Source organism: Oryx dammah, unplaced genomic scaffold (assembly GCF_014754425.2).
Source record: "Oryx dammah isolate SB20612 unplaced genomic scaffold, SCBI_Odam_1.1 HiC_scaffold_17, whole genome shotgun sequence".
In the NCBI taxonomy this organism is placed as follows: Eukaryota; Metazoa; Chordata; class Mammalia; order Artiodactyla; family Bovidae; genus Oryx; species Oryx dammah.
In genome coordinates this window covers 47,692,146-47,706,844 of record NW_024070201.1, presented here as the reverse complement: position 1 = coordinate 47,706,844, position 14,699 = coordinate 47,692,146, and the positions used below count along the sequence as shown (strand labels likewise).

Sequence of the window (14,699 nt, the reverse complement as noted above, 5' to 3'; positions counted from 1 at the left end):
TAAAATCTCAGAGTGGTATTCTCTATTCAATGTATTTGCCTATGACAAAAATCATACACAGAATAAAACTTGTGGATGATTTTAAGTTTGTATAATAATTGATGAAAAAGAAAAAAGAGTACATAAAGTCACCTTAAGTTTTTGAGTAGATTTCTAAAGAAAGAGAAGAGGGAAATTATAAAAATACTAGAAGTTTGGGTTGGGTGTGAAGCAAGGTAATTTGATCAAAAATATCAGAAATGATTTTCATTGCCAACAAAAAATACTAAAATGACAGAAAACATCTAGGTTAACTGAGCTCCATTATAAACAGTAGAGTGGCCCACAGGCAACTCTGTCCTTTTGCATCTGAAACATGATCATAACCAAAATATTTAAGCTACAGTGGTTACCCAATAGGTCAATTTTTATATGTTACCATCATATCCTAATTTACAGTGCCTTTTATTCAATTGACTTTCCATTTATTGTCTCAACTTTGTTTTCTTTAAGATCTGTAAGGATTTACATCGCCTTCTATCCCATTCTGCTTACATATCCATTTTGAAGCTAATGGGCCAGAATTTTCTCAGTAACTCAAGTTTTCCTCCACTACTGATAAAAGGACACCACTTCCATATAAATTCCCAAACCTGGATAAGAACCTGCACATGGGCCAACCATTTTTTTTTTTCTGGAGAGAACAAACCTCCTGTCTCACCTGAGAGTCAATTCCAAGGTTTGTGAGTAGGTATACTTCCTAAACCAGAGTAAATGTGAACCCTGGGAAAAGCTGCCACTTTCTGGAGATTCAAAGTTTCAAACAAAGTAGACGGGGCTATCAGTTTGAGGAGCTAGTCTACAACTTCAATTGTCACAGAGGAATTTCACCTAATCTGAAAGATGTCTGGAATTTACAAGTGGATATAGACAAAAAAAAATTAATGTTGTCATCTGTGGCACCATCTGAAACCACTTCAAAAACTAGTAAGGTCAATGTCCTTAGAATCATAATTTTGATTTCTACAATTTCTAGGTGAGAAACACTGGACTCATCTTCCTTTTCCATAAATATCCATACTGGCATTTGGAAAAGGTATTCCAAATTTTATTATCATGCTGATTTAAGCTGATTTCCAAATATTTAATGTCATGTGGCCATATTTCCATCCATTTTTTTTTTCATGATCTACAAGGAATGACAAAGAGAATTCCCTTCTTCCTTCCCATCCATAATTTGTCTGTGAAGAGGTATCAGGATCAGTGGTGAGGAAAGGATTCATGAGCCTTATGGGATCTACTAACATGTCATATCTGAACCCGAAGACAGTGATTCTGATTGGGATCCCTGGACTAGAGCATGTGCAGTTTTGGATTGGATTTCCCTTCTTTAGTGTGTGCCTGGTGGCTCTGCTGGGGAATGTCATTTTAATAATCATTATTGCAACAGAACGCAGTCTTCACCAACCCATGTACATCTTCTTGGCAGTGTTGGCAGCCACTGACCTAGGACTCTGTGTAGCCATTGCTCCCAAGATGTTGGCTATCTTCTGGTTTGGCTCCTATTCCATGGCTTTTGATGCTTGCCTCACCCAACTCTTCTTCATCCACGCTTTGCAGGGCATGGAATCTGGCATACTGTTAGCCATGGCCTTTGACCGCTATATTGCCATCTGTGACCCTTTGAGGCATGCATCCATCCTCACACCTCTCTTTCTAGTCCAGATGGTACTGATGGTGGCAATTCGGACAACAGTGCTTGTTGGGGTTTTACCCATTCTACTAAAACAACTGCACATTTTCCAATCGGTGGTTATTGCCCATTCCTACTGTGAGCACATGGCTGTGGTCAAGTTGGCTGCGGGAGATGTCCACATTAACAAATCATATGGGCTTTTTGTGGCCTTTGCAATTCTGGGTTTTGACTTGATTTTTGTCTTCATTTCCTACATTCTTATTTTTCGAGCTGTTTCTCATCTTCCTCAGAAGGAGGCACGACTCAAAGCATTCAATACCTGCACTTCCCATATTGTCATCTTCCTAGAGTTTTATATCCTTGCATTTTTTTCCTTCTTCAGCCACCGTTTTGGACATGTATCACCTTATACTCATATATTCTTATCTACCATCTATCTGCTTGTTCCCCCTGCCCTTAACCCCATTGTCTATGGTGTGAAGACCACGGAGATCCGCAGACGAGTTGCTCAGATTTGTATTATGGAGCATGACTCCCAGTAGTAATCCAAAAATAATATTATACAGGAAAAAAATATATTTTTAGGTTTAAGATGAAAACCTCTTGTACCATGTCTATTCTGATGAGATTTTTACATCATAATGATCTCCATTAAAGAATGCATATTCCAAAAGAGGAACAATCAGACTATGAGATAAACTTAGGTGAAAAAAATATATGTATCTCATAACTTCTTATCATCCCTTCATCTCTCCCTTCCTTTCTTCCTTTATCTTTTTGCCTTCCTTCCATCATTCTTTTCTCTTTTTTCCCTTTCTTTTCTTGTTTACAAGGAAACAACACATAAGATTCCTTGTATCTTCCTGTAGTATCAACAGGCAGTTTATCTTTTGGATGTGTAAAATTGATACAGATATATCCATTATTTAAAAATAATAAATCTAATTTAATTTTACTTAAGCTATGCTAAGATAAGAATAAAAGATTTCAGTTCACACGTGAGAAGCAACTACTTTAGATTTTTTTAGGGAATCAGAGAGGATCTCATATAGACAGTCATGGCAAATGTGAGATTTGAATAATGTTTCATTTAAAATGATGAAATTGATTAAATATAAATGACTAAATATGATTAAACATAACTCAGTTTTTAAAACACTATAACTTAGGTAGTTATGGAGGAGCATGTGTAGATATGTGTGAATCTAACTTCCTTGAGCATTTGATTCATGAAAAGCAGAATCAAATATGCCTTCACCAGTTCTTCAGGCCAGAATACTGGAGTGGGTAGCCATTCCCTTCTCCAGGGGATCTTCCCAAACCAGGGATCAAACCCAGGTCTCCTGCAATGCAGGTGGATTCTTTACCAGCTGAGCTACTAGGGAAGCCTCTCATCAGTGATCAAAATTATGCAAATCATTCTACATTATGAAATTATGAATTAATATCCAAGTAATATGATACTTGACACCACTTAACAGCCCAAACACAGTCCTTTTTATTGGGTAGGTGAACAATTCCTCTCTTCAAAGTTCCCATTGACTAGCATTGCTTGTGATGGTTTTAGAAGGAGTTCATTTTCTGTCCGTATTGTTGCAACTCACTATGAACTTATTTTTTTCCAAAAGGTCATTAGGAGACCATGACAAATTTTGAGATGCTGTCCATTAACCTGAGCCAGTTCTGTGATGATGCACATGGAATAGTTTCTTTTTACCCCCCTCTTTTTTTATAGATACAGCTCAAAAAATATTACACAAAAACCTAATACTCTGATGTTTAAGCCATCTCTCCCTTAGTCTCATTTTTGCATCATACCTTCCTGTCCAGTGTCTACAGCTTGAGAGCATATATGCCACCACATTAACACCAATAAGTCTTAGCTCAGCTTTGTCATCGATCACAGCTGTTTGTCTCCTTCCCCTTGATGACCAAGGTAAGTACAGTTCAGTTGCTCATCATGTCTGAGTCTTTGCAACCCCATGGATTGCAGCACACCAGGCCTCTCTGTCCATTACTAACTCCCAGAGTTTACTCAAATTCATGTCCATTGAGTTGGTGATACTATCTGACCATCTCATCCTCTGTCATCCCCTTCTCCTCCTGCCTTCAATCTTTCCCAGCATCAGGGTCTTTTCAAATGAGTCAGTTCTTTGTATCAGGTGGCCAAAATGTTGGAGTTTCAGCTTCAGCATCAGTCCTTCCAATGAACATTCAGAACTGATTTCCTTTAGGATGGACTGGTTGGATCTCTTTGCAGTCCAAGGACTCTCAAAAGTCTTCTCCAACACCACAGTTCAAAAGCATCAATTCTTCAGTGCTCAATTTCTTTATAGACCAACTCTCATATCCATACATAACTACTGGAAAAACCATTGCTTTGACTAGATGGACCTTCGTTGGCAAAGTAATGTCTTTGTTTTTTAATATGTTGTCTAGGTTGACCATAACTTTTCTTCAAAGGAACAAGTGTCTTTTAATTTCAAGGCTGCAGTCACCATCTGCAGTGATTTTGGAGCCCAAAAAGATAAAGTCTGTCATTGTTTCCACTATTTCCCCATCTATTTGCCATGAAGTGATGGGACCAGATGCCATGATCTTAGTTTTCTGAATGCTCAGTTTCAAGCCAACTTTTTCACTCTCCTCTTTCACTTTCATCAAGAGGTTCTTTAGTTCTTCTCCACTTTCTGCCATAAGAGTGGTGTCATCTGCATATCTGAGGTTATTGATATTGATCAAGGAAATGACCTATACTATTTCTTAGAGAAGGAATAAAAGATCAAAGTTTTATTACCTCATGATGGGTTCAAACAATAAACAGGTAGTATGACATTAGAATGGCCCTATCAAGAGTTCTCCCCAAAGCAAACCAAAGCTAGATTTTTAGTGTGTGGTATAACTGGGGATTGATACATGAAAAATCTTGCAAGAGAGGAAGCAAGTAAGACAGTGAAGAGAAGAAGCTAATAAAGTAATCATGACTGAGCATATTACCGCTTAGATTGCCAGGGCTTTTTCCTGCTAGGGGTACTGGAAAAATATAAGAAACACACCTACAAATCGTTACAATGGGGGACCGGAAACATGGGATATTTATTTAACAATCTCCAACTGGTTCCAAATAGGAAAAGGAGTATGTCAAGGCTGTATATTGTCACCCTGCTTATTTAATTTATATGCAGAGTACATCATGAGAAATGCTGGGCTGGAAGAAGCACAGGCTGGAATCAACATTGCTGGGAGAAATATCAATCACCTCAAATATGCAGATGACACCACCCTTATGGCAGAAAGTGAAGAGGAACTAAAAAGCCTCTTGATGAAAGTGAAAGAGGAGAGTGAAAAAGTTGGCTTAAAGCTCAACATTCAGAAAACTAAGATCATGGTATCTGGTCCCATCACTTCATGGAAAATAGATGGGAAACAGTGGAAATAGTGTCAGACTATTTTTTGGGCTCCAAAATCACTGCAGATGGTGATTGCAGCCATGAAATTAAAAGACGCTTACTCCTTGTAAGGAAAGTTATGACCAACCTAGATAGCATATTCAAAAGCAGAGACATTACTTTGCCAACAAACGTCCATCTAGTCAACGCTATGGATTTTCCAGTGGTCATGTATGGATGCGAGAGTTGGACTGTGAAGAAAGCTGAGTGCCTGAGTGACGAAGAATTGATGCTTTTGAACTGTGTTGTTGGAGAAGACTTTTGAGAGTCCCTTGGACTGCAAGGAGATCCATCCAGTACATTCTGAAGGAGATCAGCCCTGGGATTTCTTCGGAAGGAATGATGCTGAAGCTGAAACTCCAGTACTCTGGCCACCTCATGCGAAGAGTTGACTCACTGGAAAAGACTCTGATGCTGGGAGGGATTGGGGACAGGAGGAGAAGGGGATGACAGAGGATGAGATGGCTGGATGGCATCACCGACTCGATGGACATGAGTTTGGGTAAACTCCGGGAGTTGGTGTTGGATAGGGAGGCCTGGCGTGCTGTGATTCATGGGGTCGCAAAGAGTCAGACACGACTGAGCGACTGAACTGAACTCTCCATATAAGAAAAACACATAAGGTTTAAGTATTGCCACTAGCTGGATTGAGTCAAAAGTATCAGAAATGATTGCCAGCAATTAATTTATTTTTATTAATTCTAAAGATACTGTCTGTCATAATATATAGAATGGAAAGATATCACATTCTACAGAATGTTATTATTGGCAGATGCCAACAATGGTTATAATTATTTTTTGTAGATGAGAATATGAACTGATAAATGAATGGTTTGGGGGGTATTTAATTAGAGAAAAGTGCTTCTTTCTTCTATATAACTTACCATTCCATACCTGTTCCCAATCCACTTTTTTTTCTGGTATACTACCTGGAATGGATTGAGTTTTTTCACAGTGGAGCATGGTCCAGATGAGAACCTAACCTCTTAAATTAAGAGAGGAGAAAATTGCTGTTGTGCAGAATAAGGTGTTTTGTCTTGGAAAGGAACAGATGTATTGGTGTGTCCTGGCTCTCTCATCAATTCCTATTAATTCCTGTATACATAAGTGAAGGTGTATTGACTATCTTCGAATCTCTATAGGAAAAAGCAAACAAACAACAAACAATTAAAAAAACTGAGAGTAGACTACATGTACGAGATTAATGTGGGAAGCACTGAAAATAATCATTGGAGACAACGCTAAAAATATTTGGGACCATAACATAGAACATTTGATAGGGGGTTAATAGTGGTTTTGCATATCTACTGATGATGTAACTGATGTGTACATCAGATATATGTGCATACAGAAGTTCCTGTGAATGTTTGCATATCTCAGGTGAGATGTATAGATGAATGCAACTATGCATACATTATCATATTCCAGAAAAAAAGGAGTTTATAGACAAATAAGATGATTGCAAGGCTGTATATGAATGAAATATCATGTCTATTTGTATATATTTATGTGAGTAAATATCATCTGTGTGATATTTATTCTAAACAGATTTGAGGGTATCTATATTATAAACATTAGAGGTATGAAGATGGGTATGATTTGCATGTATAAGTCCCTTGGTTTATGAGTTGGTGTTTAATAATGTTTTTTAAAAAGCTAAGACAAAGGTTTAGAACTGATTTGCATGAGGTGAAAAGTTAAATTTCTGGGCATGCCATTGCCCTTAAAGAAATGTCAATGTAAGAGGGGTAGGGTGGAGAGGGAGGTGAGTTCAGGATGGAAGGGACATATGTATACCTGTGGCTGATTCCTGTCAACATAAGGCAAAAACCATCACAATATTGTAAAGCAATTATCCTTCAAAAAATAAATTAATTAAAAATAAATGTAAAGAGTGCAGACTAAAATTGAACTATAGAACAGATCACAGATGACTGAACGCCAAAGAAACTGGTAGTACAGACTGGCACATATTGTTTGAAGATAAGAATTAAGGAAAACAAACTGAAGAAAGTCTCTTGAGGTGGGAAGAATTTTGACTAAGATCAAGGAAAATGCTTTCTAAGTAGCAGGAGAATGAGATAAAACAGCAGTAATGTGTTATTTCTTTACAAATAAAGCAGTCAGGTTTGGCTAGACTGATGCCTAGTCAGTGATTTAGTGAAAGTAAAACACCTGGTATGGCAGTTTGAAATCAAGTAATGTACAACTTGAATGCCATGCTATGGAGTTAAGCCATTATCTTAAGGAACAGGCTGTTGAAGATTTTAACTGGACAAAATGAGACATCTGTTTGAAAAAGATGACTCCAGATGGGTGCAGAGTTAATGAAAATTTTGAATATGAGAGAAATTGAATATAGGCAGGTTAGTTAGAATTTTCTGCACAGAGATGGAAAGTAATGAAAATATAAGACAGAAAAAAGACAAAGGAGATGTGCAAAGAAATATTGGTCATTGGTTGGATAAAAGGTAGGAAATAAATAATTCAAAGGTTGTGTATTTAATTTAACTCAGGTCAAAAGAACAATAGTGAAGGCTACAGAGGAACAATCTAGCTGACAAGGAGATAAGGAATTATTTTGGAAAGACTCACATTTAAGGTGCATATGAAGAGATGAGTGGGTCACAACATTGTTGCAATGTTTTCTGGAACACAGCTATAACTCAGGGTTTAAGACATAGATCTGGGTGTTCTGGTTTGTGAAAACCTGTGAGGTTGGATAGGTGGAAGGAAAAAAGTGAAGCTAGAGAAAAAAATAGCTTCTTTGAGTCATTTAAAAATTGTCTTATAACATTATATAAGGTGTGCATGTACAATATTCTATTTCATGTTCTGTATACACTACAGTGTGCTCATCACTTAATACTTATTTTCTGCCCATCATCATACAGTTGACCTTTGCCCATTTCACCCTTCACCCACCCTTCTTCCTTCTGGTAACCACTACTCTGTTCTCTGTATTTCTGTTTGTTTTTGTTTTCATTTCATTTACTCATTTATTCATCTATGAATAAATATATTCCTCATATGAATAAAACAATGTGGTATTTTTCTTTTTCTCTTTGCCTTATTTCACTGAGCATAATACCTTCAAGATCCATCCATGTTGTCACAAATAAAGATTTCACCTTTTTTCAACTGAAAAGTGTTTGACTATAGGTGTGTGTGTACATGTGTATGTGCATAGATATATATATGTATACACACCATATCTTTATCCATTCATCTGTTAATAGACACTTAGGCTGCTTCCATGTCTTGGTTATTGTAAATAATGCTGTGATGAACATGGGATGCATATGTAGCTTTTAATTAGCATCTTCATACTTCTTTGATAAATACCCAGAATGGCTGGACCACATGGCAGATGGCCAACAGGCACATGAAAAGATGTTCGACATCACTAATTCTATGGGGAAGATGAGTCAAAACCATAATGAGACCTTACTTCATACCAATCAGAATGTATATTATCAAAAAGGCAAGAGATAATAAGTGTTGGTGAGGATATGAAGAAAAGATAACCCTCATACACTGCTGGTGGGAATGTAAATTGGTAGAACACTATGAAAGAGTATGGAAATGGAGGTTACTAAAAAAACTAAGGCTGTCTTTTTTTTTTTTTTCCCATTTGTAAAATCTTACCTATCAAGTCCAATCTACTGTATATTGGTTCTATGTTCTTACACTGAGTAACACTCTAAGGATGACACTTCTCTATTAAAATCTTTCAGACAAAAAAAGGAGCTCAGTATTTATTGATATGGTCATGGATACTTATACATATTTATTTCAATTAGGATTATTTTCAATGATATATAATCATGTTGGTGAAATATCTGACAAATAAATGTGGAAGAAAAATCATTATATCAACAAAAACTTTGGATAATTGTTTTTATCCACAGGTCTTAAGATACATGCCTAAATTCATTTTACCTCATTTGAAAAAAAAATTTCCAATTTATGTTATGTAATGGAAGTAGATAAACAATAAAAATAATTACAAAATATTCTCCTGTTTTATTACACATTTAGGGAGGATTGCTTGTCATGAAGGTTTCATAACAACTACATTTGATGGAAAGGACACGCCCCTGCTACATTCCCACACTGACCAAGTCCTTCTCTTGCCTTGGTTTATACCCTTCCTGACTAAGCCCAATTCAGACAGGAATTATCTCTACCTATAACCTAACATGATTTCCAGCTCCACAGGTACCAACATCAGTCTCCTTGACAATGGAAGATTCGTAGCACCCACTCCCGCATTTGCTTGGTCCGAGCCCCATAAATCAAAGGGTTGACCATGGGAGGCACCAAGAAGTAGAGATTGTCAATGATAATCTGTAGGTGGGGAGCCATACGATAGCCTAAAATCTGGGCCAAGACAGAAAAGATAACAGGGGAATAAAAGAGAGCAATGACACAAAGATGAGAGCCACATGTGCTGAAAGCTTTGCCCCGTGCCTCCCAAGAGGGTATCCGAAAGACAGCATGAAGGATCAGGCCATATGACAGAATGATAAAAAACAGATCAAATCCCACAGATGCTACAATAACCATAAGGCCATAGACAATGTGATCAGAGATGTCTCCACAGGCTCTCTGCACCACGGCCATGTAGGCACAGTAAGAGTATGCAATGATGTGAGTTTGGAAGCTTTCCAGTCGTTTCACCAGGATGGGTGCCGGGGTCAGCACTGCCACTGCTCTTGCCAGGACAGCCAGTGCCACCTTCACAAGCAGGTTGTTACTAAGGACAGTTGTATATCTCAGAGGATGCCAGATAGCCACAAATCTGTCAAAAGCCATAGCCAGAAGGACCCCAGACTCCATGACATAAAATGATGGGATGAAAAACATCTGTGTGAGGCAGGCCTTAAAGCTGATTTCCTTGGCATTCATCCAGAAGATACCCAGCATGCGGGGCACCGTGACACTGACAAGAGACAGGTCAACAACTGACAGCATGGCCAAGAGCAGAAACATGGGCTCGTGAAGACTCTTCTCCACCCTGATGATACATAAAATGGTGGCATTGCCAATGACAGCAACAGCAAATACCAAGAAAAAAGGCACAGAGAACCAGCCATGGGAAGATTCCAGGCCAGGAATTCCAGCCAGGACAAATATCAAGGGCTGAGGGATGGAGTTGTTGCAAGAGGACATCCCTCTCCAGACCTCCTCAAGGTCTGATTCCTAGAGAGAAAGAAAGGAGGGACATTTTGAAATCACTGCATCATTTGAAGCTAAAATGCTGGGCACTATAATAGTTTATGGCCATAAGCAAAATTTACCAAGTAGTGAACAAGTAAATGTTGCAGCTAATGGAGTTAAGGAGGGAGATAATTCTCAGTTGCTTTCTCTGTAGGAGAGAGAAGCAGTCTCAGGGAAAAATTCTCAATAAAAACAGACCAACTCTGCTGTGTAAATTCTCCTGTTGACCTGATCCTGTTTAATAATCAATGTATATAAACTTGTAGGAGAGTTTTTTTGTTTTTGTTTTTTTTCCGCCTCAGAAAACAGGACCTGAAAGGAGACCCAATATATTCATTACAGGCATGACATGGGGATGTGGATGAGCTAGAAAGCATGGTTTTCACTCAAGAAGTTGAATTTCATCATCTGAAGCTCCTCAGTTCTTGAGACTGGCCTTGGTGCTTTAGCATTCTTCTCTGGAGTGTTTTTGATTTTGACCAATAACCGAGGAAATTTGCTGATTTATATCTGAAAAATGGTTTTCTGGAGGAATAACTGATATTTTGAAGGACAAAGGTAGAGTCAAAAATACCTCAATAGATAATGATTTCATATTGAAATTTTATATATAATGTATTTTTGTATAGCAATCATAATTTAGAAGTTAATGGTAACATATTTCTATATAAATAAGATATTTGTTAAATGTTAATGTACATAACAAATAGAAATATATATTTATAAATTATTTGATGACAGCTATAGGTTAAAGATCAGTTCAGTTCAGTTCACTCAGTCGTGTCCGACTCTTTGCAACCCCATGAATCGCAGCATGCTAGGCCTCCCTGTCCATCACCATCTCCCGGAGTTCATTCAGACTCATGTTTATCAAGTCGGTGATGCCATCCAGCCATCTCATACTCTGTCGTCCCCTTCTCCTCCTGCCCCCAATCCCTCCCAGCATCAGAGTCTTTTCCAATGAGTCAACTCTTCGCATGAGGTGGCCAAAGTACTGGAGTTTCAGCTTCAGCATCATTCCTTCCAAAGAAATCCCAGGGCTGATCTCCTTCAGAATGGACTGGTTGGATCTCCTTGCAGTCCAAGGGACTCTCAAGAGTCTTCTCCAACAACACAGTTCAAAAGCATCAATTCTTCAGGGCTCAGCTTTCTTCACAGTCCAACTCTCACATCCATACATGACCACTGGAAAAACCATAGCCTTGACTAGAAGGACATTTGTTGGCAAAGTAATGTCTCTGCTTTTGAATATGCTATCTAGGTTGGTCATAACTTTTCTTCCAAGGAGTAAGCGTCTTTTAATTTCATGGCTGCAATCACCATCTGCAGTGATTTTGGAGCCCCCCAAAATAAAGTCTGACACTGTTTCCACTGTTTCCCCATATTTCCCATGAAGTGATGGGACCAGATGCCATGATCTTTGTTTTCTGAATGTTGAGCTTTAAGCCAACTTTTTCACTCTCCTCTTTCACTTTCATCAAGGGGCTTTTTAGTTCCTCTCCACTTTGTGCCATAAGGGTGGTGTCATCTGCATATCTGAGGTTATTGATATTTCTCCTGGCAATCTTGATTCCAGCTTGTGCTTCTTCCAGTCCAGCGTTTCTCATGATGTACTCTGCATAGAAGTTAAATAAGCAGGGTGACAATATACAGCCTTGACGTACTCCTTTTCCTCTTTGGAACCAGTCTGTTGTTCCACGTCCTGTTCTAACTGTTGCTTCTTGACTTGCATATAAGTTTCTCAAGAGGCAGGTGAGGTGGTCTGGTATTCCCATCTCTTTCAGAATTTTCCACAGTTGATTGTGATCCACACAGTCAAAGGTTTGGCATAGTCAATAAAGCAGAAATAGATGTTCTTCTGGAACTCTCTTGCTTTTTCGATGATCCAATACTACATTTCACTATTAAGGTCTGGACTTCACATTTCATAAGAAATATTCCAATTATATGATATTTACAAAAGGCAATCACACACAAAAAAATAGAAGCTTCCACAAACGCTTAAAATACAGAGATGGAAAAACATAACACAAAGTTGCTTTAAAAAATAAAAGCACATGGCATGGGGGAGTGGGAGGGAGGCTCTAGAGGAAGGGATGTATGTATATACACAGTCCATGAAATTCTCCAAGCCAGCATACTGGAGTGGGTAGCCTGTTCCTTCTCCAGTGGATCTTCCTGACCCAGGAATTGAACCGAGGTCTCCTGCACTGCAGGTCAGTTCTTTACTAACTGAGCTATCAGGGAATCCCATGTATACATATAGCTGATACATACTGAGGCACAGTAGAAACCAACACAACATTGTAGAACAACTATTCCACAATAAAACAAGTACAGTAATGTGAGTACTGTGTCCCTTTTTGTTTTGACAAACTTGGATTATTTGTCTTTTTGCCAATTACTCTAAATACTTAAGACCCCAAAACAGAGTGGCAAAAAGTACACAGCTTTTATACATCATAAATTGAGTTACGAAGATCTAAGTATTTCATGTATCAACCACCTTTGGTAAAAGGCAAGCCACAGTCAAATGACAGGCAGGTCTCCTAGCAGGTAACTTGGTATAATAAAAATAATAAGGTCTTTAGATAAATGTGGCTGTGATACAATTTCAACCCTGCCACTAATTTTATGTGACTTGACCATAAAGTGTTCAAGGCTTTGAGCCTCTTTCCTCATCTCAAAAATGAGATGAGGTTTACCTTGCAAAACTTGCTGTGAGAATTAAGTCCATCATTAAATCCCAACATTATATAAAATGTACAATGTTTCTGGCCTAATTCTTTTAATGTTTCTGTGCTCTACAAATGCAAATTTTCTTCTTTTTCAATAAAGTACAAAGATTAAGTGAGATACACCAAGAATAAAGTCCTTTTTGCTTTGTGTTTTTCTTGGAAAGAACAGTAATGAGGATAATAACTGGTCTTGAATGGATACCATAAGAAAGAATATGTGATGGTCCTGATAAAATATGTAGTTTTATCTTTAATTTTTTTTATCCCTTTAGAAGTGTATTTATTTTACCATAGCTATTATCACTAGGTTCTAATGAAGTACAAATAATTTGGCACCCTGTAAAATCCCATTTCCAAGACATCTTTCTTAAAAAGCATTTTAGACAAAGTTGGAAGGGCCATAAACTTACATTCAACCTATGTACTTTTCTACCATAGTGTGTTTCCATAAATAACCTTTAATCAGTACTTTATGGATCCTTACCAGAAAGTCATTTCTTCCTGGTCTTAGCAATCCATCTCTAATACAATAGGAGACCTCATCTGAAAGCTTGAGTACACTAGAAAGCCAGAACCCAGAAATCTGGCAGTGATAATAGAAAAGACAGTGTACTTTAAGCACCATGTCAATTTATCAGCATCCAAGAGAAGGTAATTTGAAAGTTTTCATTTTTCTCATGGCCACTGAGGTCAGCATTAAACATTTCATAGAACTGCCCCAAAGTAGCCTCCTCTAACAACTTTTCATAAATCTGTCAGTTCAAAGTGTTCAAAATAAGAACTGTGCATTCTATGTCTCTACTCAGTGTTACTGAAAAACATCTTTTGAAAGTGCATTGGTGGTTTTAAAAATACGCAGAGAAAAATTGAAACATACATTTTCCAAGAAAAATGATATTAAATAGTTTGCCTTTTTAAAAATTGAAATATAGTTGATTTATATTGTTTAGTTTCAGATGTACAGCAAAGTTATTCAGTTATATATCCATATATATATATCCATTTTTACATATTCCTGTTCCTTATAAGTGAGTTCTTTATAGATTATTATAAAATACTGAGTATAGTTCCCCATGATTTTTTTATTCATTTCCTGCTATGGGGAAAATATATACATTTAGTGTCACCAGACATAGATACCTGGCCAAATAAAGGAGGCTAAAATATTTTTAAAGGTGCATTTTAGTTCGGTAGGGGAAAGAGACCTACCACAAACTCAAAAGAAATGACAGCCCTGTGAAATTAGATGCTCACTATCAGTGGGAGTTTTCAGGTAGAATTTAAATGGTCATCTATCAGGAATAGTATAAATAAAAATTATCCATGTAGTGGTGGCATTAGGATATTATTTGAGCTTTAAGTACTGCCAGCAACAACTATATAAATATTAATCTGAGTAAAGGAAGCATAAATTTAGATTTAAAAATTAGGAAGATACTACTTATTATTTTCTAATGAATGTCATTGGGCAATCTAAAGATTACAGATCTCAACCATAACTGTGCAAGGGTTAGTGACTGTGGTATTTAGATGAAAAAATTTGAGAATCTCTTTATCCTATAGGAATGTGCAGCTCAGAATTTTGTACTCTTTTCGCTCCCCATTTTTCTCTCTTTT

At 37.5% G+C, this 14,699-nt stretch overlaps 2 protein-coding genes across 2 annotated transcripts; one reads left to right on the top strand and one right to left on the bottom strand.

Annotated features, from left to right (window-relative positions):
- The first annotated feature begins 1,260 nt into the window (after positions 1-1,260).
- On the top strand, positions 1,261-2,217 carry LOC120876656 (olfactory receptor 52A1-like). The gene has a single exon (XM_040258627.1). It carries the CDS (start codon positions 1,261-1,263, stop codon positions 2,215-2,217), a length of 957 nt encoding a protein of 318 aa, XP_040114561.1.
- Positions 2,218-9,351: 7,134 nt separating this feature from the next.
- Positions 9,352-10,296, bottom strand: LOC120876655 (olfactory receptor 52K1-like). Its single transcript, XM_040258626.1, has one exon. The coding sequence runs from the start codon at positions 10,294-10,296 to the stop codon at positions 9,352-9,354; it is 945 nt and encodes a 314-aa protein (XP_040114560.1).
- Positions 10,297-14,699: the final 4,403 nt, after the last annotated feature.

Bases quoted from the DNA above. Each gene is read 5' to 3' on its own strand.
- LOC120876656 (XM_040258627.1), top strand. From the start codon at position 1,261: ATGAGCCTTATGGGATCTACTAACATGTCATATCTGAACCCGAAGACA.
- LOC120876655 (XM_040258626.1), bottom strand. From the start codon at position 10,296: ATGTCCTCTTGCAACAACTCCATCCCTCAGCCCTTGATATTTGTCCTG.